General features: G+C 45.0%; 1 protein-coding gene across 1 annotated transcript; it reads right to left on the bottom strand.

Annotated features, from left to right (window-relative positions):
* Window positions 1-4,200: 4,200 nt before the first annotated feature.
* LOC101768562 (probable WRKY transcription factor 56) lies at window positions 4,201-7,342 on the bottom strand. Its single transcript, XM_004969800.2, has 2 exons — window positions 6,734-7,342; window positions 4,201-4,744 (listed from the first exon to the last, which is right to left on the bottom strand). The coding sequence occupies exons 1-2, from the start codon at window positions 7,267-7,269 to the stop codon at window positions 4,567-4,569; spliced, it is 714 nt and encodes a 237-aa protein (XP_004969857.1). The 5' UTR covers window positions 7,270-7,342; the 3' UTR covers window positions 4,201-4,566.
* Between the last annotated feature and the right edge of the window lie 523 nt (window positions 7,343-7,865).

Below are 7,865 nucleotides of genomic sequence, written 5' to 3'. Positions count from 1 at the left end.
CCTCAAAAAAGTAGTTGAGTTCTTCATGAGGGTTACTCTCGTTATGACAAACAGCATAGCTGGAACAGGAACCCCATACAATATTAAGTTGCTAATCAGCAAAAGAAAAGGAAGAAGGAACATCAACATTTTGGAACAAGATAATGTATGTTTGGTCTGTAGTACAAGACAATAAAACTTTCATGTAAAAGTTTGCAAAGTAGGAAGAAACAAAATAGTCCCTTGTGTTGGCTTCAAAAACAAACGAGAACCTCCAGTAAGTCCAGTCGGATAATCCAATAATTTAACTCCATGAAATCCACCTCGAATATCCGCTAGCATGCCACATTCATTTATGAAGCTATCTATTCATCTCCTTTTAGTATACTTTGGCATCGTATTAAAAAATAGCAAGAAACAATACCCATTACAAGCGTGTAAAAGAAACAATAGTAATATTAATACATGCCCAATTATGCCGTCGTAATGCAACGGCCAGTGCCGCGCCACCTTGCCAACACATCGACTCAAAAGGATCCCCAGCATAGTCTCGCCGTTTAGCCTCCACTTATGTAATGGATTTTGTAAATAGTCTACATTTAATACTCCTAATTAGTATCTAAACATTCGATGTGACGGGTGCTAAAAATAAGTCAAAGGAACCAAACAGGCCCTATGTAACCTTCGAGTTCCAGGTCCGGCGATCCCCACCAACCAATCTACTACCTCGAAATACCACTCGATAGGTTGTTGGGTATAAAACACCGACACTTGACGCGCTAGGTAGAGGTGATCATCAAGATCATCGGACGAGCTTGAAGGATCATCAAGATCAATCTACCCGACAAGAAGCAAGTCGTCGAGTTAGAGTTCCGATCATACAAATCTACACCAAGACAGAATCTACGCGCTCCGCGTTCTAGTCAAAGACCGAGTCGGTTTCCGCCACAGGCTGCTGCATGCGGCTCGTCAATCAAGGCAGAGGCAAATTCGATTCAAGTTGGGAGATCAGGCAGACTGAGGGACCCACGCTATAATTCCCAAGATGATAAAGATCTGTTACAGTTACGCGCGGATTGAGCAAATAATCAGCTCCGACTACCCTCCGTGAAAAGTAATTTTGAGGGATTTGTGCTACACGTACATGAAAGGCTACCACAAGACCTCAAAATCATATCCTAACGTACATAAAAAATATACGCGAGCACTGCTACCCTGACGTTCGGGCGCATCAAGTCGAGGACAATTTACTTCGACTACTCGTCTGGACTAGAAAACTAGTCGAGGACGGTCTACTTCGACTACTCGTCTGGACTAGAAAACTAGTTGAGGACAGACCTTACACCACTAGTCGGAATCGACTCCGACTAGTTGGCTTCATCAACAATCAACACGGCTTCGTTGACAATCGTCCACGAATCAAGCTAAGTCACTTTTTTATTATTTTATATAATTTTTCCGGCTTGTTTTCTGCATGCAGGGCAACTTGCTAAGTATGCAAATTAGAGCTACACTTTGCCAATTATTCCTGGGGCATATTAACCGACAGCCAAGGACTTGGTACACCGAATTACGGAGGCTATCGCCACGGGTTTCGTGCAATGAGTTCCGGAAGCTCTACTATGGGCTCGGTACACCGAATTAGGAGGCTATGCCACGGGTTTGGTGCACTGAATGGAGGCACAAATCCTATGCGCGGTAACACGCGCTATCCTTGCCAAAAGGCAGAAAAGTCTCAACGACTACTTTACGCGCAATCACGCGATCTTTTTGTCCCAATATCGACTACTTATTTACAAATGTCTACTCTTAATGGTCGCTAATGTCCTCGAATAGAACATTCCTTAATTCGTGAAAGCCTCAGATCTTCTATCATGCCTAAATGCTAGGAAGCATGCACGAGACAAAGATCTCAGACGCGTAGCAGTAGTGCTAGTACACGTACACGAGACAAAGATCTCATATGCACTAACAATGGCTAAACAGGGACTGAGAGCCTAAACGTAGCAGGCTAACTACTTGGGAGAAATATGGCCAAAACAAGAGCATGACCCATAACATTTACATTCATCACTGAATAAATTCAGTAGCATCTTCAAAATTCTACAAATATACTACATAATGTATGCATCTCTTTTTGCAGGTCAAGCTTTGGCGACTACTCTTCAAGACGCTCAGCGTACCTACAATGACTCCGCTAGCTCCTAGGCTCGGGGGCTAAGCGCCAATTGCTACTCGAAATAGCTCAGCTAGCTTCCAAGCTCAGGGGCTAAGTGCCAAATAACTACTCAACGTGGTTTCTACAGCTCACCTGGTGTCGAGGATAGATCCCCAGTACCCGTAAGGAAGAAAAAAGACAGAATCCTACTAAGATTTCTCTGTAATCCTACTAGGACTCATACCATATAATCCTACTAGGACTCCTCCTTGTAACCGACTAGTAATCCTACCCCCTAAGTATATAAAGGAGGGCAGGGGTCCTGGATCGGTAGGCGAAGACATCGTAGAACCATAACAAATGACCAAATCCTCAACACCAAACAACACCCAAGCATAGGGCGTAATATATAACACCCCAAACAGGATGTAGGGTATTACGCTACTCGGCGGCCCGAACTTGTATAAATTTGTGTCTTGTTTCCTCGCTTTTATCTTCGAGTTCCAAGTCCGATGATCCCCCACCAACCAATCTACTATCTCGGGATACCCTTTGGTAGGTTGCCAGGTATAAAATACCGACACCTGGCGCATAAGCTCGGGGGCTAAATGCCACAATACAACTCAGATGATGACTGGCGTGAAAACTAAAGCTCGCTAGATCCTCGTCATTCCAAAGCCCAGGGGCTGATAAGCTACATCCAATAGTTGATTTTTTCAAGACGAAGAAAGAAGATTCAAGATTTTATTGACCCTCAGCCTGATTTTTCGATTCAACCTAAGGCTCGGGAGCTACTCTATATGGAGTGCGACTTTCTCCGCCTTCCATATCACAATCCAAAGATGAAGATTACAAAATCAAGACTATCAGGACTTGAGCACACCATAGCCTCATGACAGATTTGAGGAACTTTGAAGATTCAGCCAGATAAAGTACTCAAGGAGCACAAAAACTACTCGGCGAGGGTCTTAAAAGTACTTGAAGACTACTACATCCGGCTATGAAGCACTCGGAGGCTTGTCAGGGATAGATCTCTAGTGCCCGCAAGGAAGGAAGAAGACGGACTCCTACTAGGATTCCTCTGTAATCCTATTAGGACTCATACCATGTAATCCTATTAGGACTCCTCCTTGTAGCCGACTAGTAATCCCATCCCCTGAGTATATAAAGGAGAGTAGGGATCCCTAGATCGGTAGGCTAAGACCTCGTAGAACCACAACAGAGGACTAAATCCTTAATACCAAACAACACCCAAGCGCAGAGCGCAATATACAACACCCCAAACAGGACGTAGGGTATTACGCTACTCTAGCGACCCGAACCTATATAAATATGTGTCTTGTGTCCTCACTTTTACCTTCAAGTTCCAGATCCGGCGATTCCCCACCAACCAATCTACTACCTCGGGATACCCCTCGGTAGGTTGCCGAGTATAAAACACTGACACGTACAGAGTACCCTTTTTGAGCGGATAATTACATTTTGTTATATCTACCTATCTAGTATTTTTTATATATTTATAAATAATAAAATAAAATATCAGAAAACTAAAAAATTCCATTTTATAAGAAAAATATGCATTTAAATAAAGTAATAACTGTACTCCTAACTACCACAATTTTTTCTTAATTTTTCAACTTTCCATATGATGTCTGCTTTCTAACAAATCATTCTCCCATGAAACCACATGCATCTTCATGGTGATGGGAGACGCTAGGACGAGCTTGTTGAAAATGAAATGGAGGTTGTAACCTTTTGTCACTGTAAATAGTACTCCCCTCATTCTTAAATATACGACATTTAGGACAAGATGATTGGTTCAAATGATGGAGGTACTTCTTTGTTTATAAGTGGACTTGGTAAATTTTCAGTACATACAAGATGGGTTCTACTTCACGCTTATTTGATTATGGTTTTTTCGAGCTAAGTTAATTTCCCTAGATAAGGATAGGGCAGAAATAATGTTAATGAGAATTTTGATGCACCTATATACATCTAAAAATTGGATTGCACACTTAGAATTATTTTTAAAATTCATACATACGGCACATCTAAACAAGATGTGCGATGAAAAATGACTTTGGATACTTTGTTCATCAGTGTACATATATTTGTGAAATTCAATATGCATGATGCGCATATTTACACTGATACACGCAAAGGGTTACATTTACATACACGATCAGTTTCTCTCTAAACATGTATACATCTCATGTGTGATCAGCAGTATTGGGGAGAGGTAGGCACATTTTTCTCCTTTTCTTCCCCCTTCCACAGTTTGGCTTACTTAATTACACATCTAGGCTTGTGCAATACTACAATCTACAAATGTGTATTTGGTGAGGTATATATATTAAATTGCTTGCTTTTGCCCGTTTTGGAGGCCGCTTGTGCATCATAATGGCCAGAGTTAATTAAGCAAGCATAGATTAGAATTGCGAGAGGAACTGGAGCTGCTTTAGGATGGGGCTGAGCGCCTCCATGAGCTTCTCGCAGGGGTGGTTATGAACGCCCTCGTACGTGGTGACCACGATGCTCGTGTCCTTGGCCAGGCGCTGCACCTGCTTCTTCACATTGCACGTGTGGTGGGTGCATCGGTAGTAGCTCCTGCATGTCGTCGGCACCAGTAATTATTAGACCCATCTCAATGAGAGTTTCATGAAAAGTTATATAGGTATTAAATTTCATATCACATCAGCAAGTTTGCTAATTTGGTAAGGTCTTTATGAGAGAAGGGAGAGTTCCATCATATACGTGAGGAGTTTCATCCTCATAAAACTCAACCGGCACAGTTACCTAGTTCCGAATCTTACTGATAATGCAATAAAACTATGCACTGAGACTAGCCTTAATGCATCAATCTTAATTATTACATGTAGTAGAACTGAATTTAACTGAAGAATTGTATGCAGAAGATGTAAGTATTCCGATATTAGAGTTTGCGAGAACAGGCTAGCGTACATGTCTATCCGTGGATGCGTGCATATATGTTCACGTGCAATCATTCTGTTATACTACTAAGTCCGTATCAAAAATATAATGTTTAGAATAAATTTATAATTAATTTGTTTTAAACTAATTAGTTTATCATGAACGCCGTATATTTAGAAACGGGGAGAGTTCTATGTAGAAAATGCGGCTGATTTGATATCAATTCGGCATAAAGAAGCTCAAGATGGGGTCAGCGTGGCTGAATGTATGAAGATCCAACAAAGATGACCGCTAGAAGGATGTACGCCGGAGCTGCTGCTGCCGGGAAAACGGCGTCTGAACTTTTCGTTTTCGTTCTTTCTACTTTGATGCATGGTACCATGTTTGCTTTTGCAATAGCGTCTTGGGTTGTCTGCTGAAGGTAGTCAGCTAGCTTGGCGCTATGTGCCTTCGTTCCCTGGTGTAATGCACTTAAACCGCTAGGTGTTTCTGGTCTTATTTCTAATGAAATGGGGGCAGGGCATGTTTTTGCATAATCCATCTAAAATATGCTTCGGCTCATGATCATCTCATCATAACTAATGATCTCATATCATACCGCAGACTTCATCTTGTCCACGGCGATGGTGCTCGCTGCCGCTCCATTTTAGAGCTTTCCCGCCCTTATTACCAGCAACCAAATAGTAATCCATTGCTTAATCACTATAAAACGGTCAACCTCTAGATCTTATCTAGTGGTTGATCCTTTTATTTGAGGAAAACTTTGGGAAAAAAAGAAACACCGATAGATGATAGGGCTCAACTCGATCGTTGCCGGTAGGGAACCGTCCGTTCGTCCGACTGAAGAGGTTTCAGACACTCAAATTAATAGTTTGCATTCGAATTTGAACATTCAATATTCGTACTTAAAGTTGAATATTTAGTACGTGAATACGACGAATATCAATATTCCACACATCTTAGCAGCGGTGGAGGCGGGGTCACTCGAGCTGAAGATGCTGGCTTGGGCTTGGTTAGCGGTGGCCCTGGACTCGCCGTTGCAGGTGTGTGGATACGGGCGTTCATACTGACTGAGTAATTCTCCAATTTCAGTCTTTGTCTCTTGTTCTGTAGGACGTGTGTTATCGCTACGTACACAGCGTGCGTGGGTTGCATACTCTGTCTACCGTATGAAAACAAATGAAACTATGGACGGATGACATCGTCTTTCCAGCGACTAGCTAGCTACATATCGATGAACGACATGTGGTTACTTTAACATGCGGACAGCCATGTGTAGATAGAAATTTGGCGAGCTACATGGCGGGCGTAGCCATAGCTACAACGGCATCATGCATGCGCAAACCATATCCAACTAAATAATCAGGCCTGGGATATATGTGAAGGCAATGCAAGCTGATGACGCGCACACGAGTACACGGCTTAGCGCTCACACTAACATGCCCATAATGTTAGTTCGGGAGCGTTGAACCTCCATTCGTTTTCTTAATTTTAATTTTTAACGAGATGATGCTCATGTCATGATGTGTTGGATGCAACATGATATGCATGCCGATCGAAACACGTAAGCTACATGCACACACAAAGCACCCATACAACAAGCTTATGCATGATCAGTGCAAATGGATAGTCGGGGGCCGGGGCTAAGATATCGAGAAACCGAACCTGGGGTGGGCGCTGTTCTTGACGGCCTTCTGGCCGTACTTCCTCCACCGGTAACCGTCGTCCAGGATGTCGTTGGCGCTCCGCGTCTGGAACGCGAACCGCGGCCTGCTCGCCTTCTTCTTCCCCGACCGCCCCGCGCCGCCGCCCTTCGCCGCCTTATCCTTACCACCGCCACTGCTCCCCGCACCCTCTCCGCCGCCATCGTTCTCCCCGCTCTGGTCCAACTGCGGCACGACCGCTTGCTGCAGCCCTGGCACGGGCGGGACCCCCATCAGGCTGGCCTGCTGGATCAGCGACGACCAGTCCACCATCGGCGGGAGATTAATCATCGGCGGCGCCGCCAGCTGATCAGGGCCCAGAGGAGGAAGACCGTTGCACGCCGCCTGCTGGAGTGAGGCGAGGGTACCGTGCTGGTTGTCATCCTCCGACGACAAGCTCGGCGGCGGCGCGTCAAGCACTGGCGTCGACGGCACGGAGAAGTAGGGGAAGCCGGAGAACCCGTGCGACTCGTCGTCTCCTCCTTGTAGGTTCTCCATCGCGACGAGCTGATGAGCGCCGCGTGCGTTCCAGGAGGACGGACGGACGGACGTGGGCACCAGCAGCGAGACGACATGTCTTGTGGATTTATAGATAGAAGAAGCGACGTAACTCTCGGGGTCGCGACGACACGGCGTCCAGAGCCTCCCGGGTTGAAGTGTGAGTGAACGAGAAGGCACCGGAAGAAGCGAGGAAATTTAGTTGGGCAAACGTGCACGCGCAAAGCTAAAGCCCCTGCAGGATACGAGAGAGAGAGAGATGATCGAGCAAGTGAGCAACCATATATATCCCAACTACCCCGGCTGAATTCTGTTCAACCGCCCCGTCCGCCCGCCGGCCCGGCACGCATTGCCCTTTCCGGCCCGCCGGTGCACGGAGGCTTGCTCCACACTGCTGTCCCTGTAAAAACACAGAGCAGTGGCGCACGTTTCACCTTCCGTATCACCAAGCATTAAAGCTGAATGAACCGGCCCTGGAGCCGTACGCTGTTCACTTTTCGATCGACCAAACAAATCATCGAGAACGCCGTTTCCCTCTCACCTTTTTTTCTGGATGATTTGTGCATCTTTGTATATATATGCATATATGCAAAGGG

This window comes from Setaria italica, chromosome V (assembly GCF_000263155.2).
Source record: "Setaria italica strain Yugu1 chromosome V, Setaria_italica_v2.0, whole genome shotgun sequence".
Taxonomy (NCBI): domain Eukaryota; kingdom Viridiplantae; phylum Streptophyta; class Magnoliopsida; order Poales; family Poaceae; genus Setaria; species Setaria italica.
Note: the sequence above shows the minus strand (reverse complement) of the source record. Positions and strands in the feature narration are given on the sequence as shown.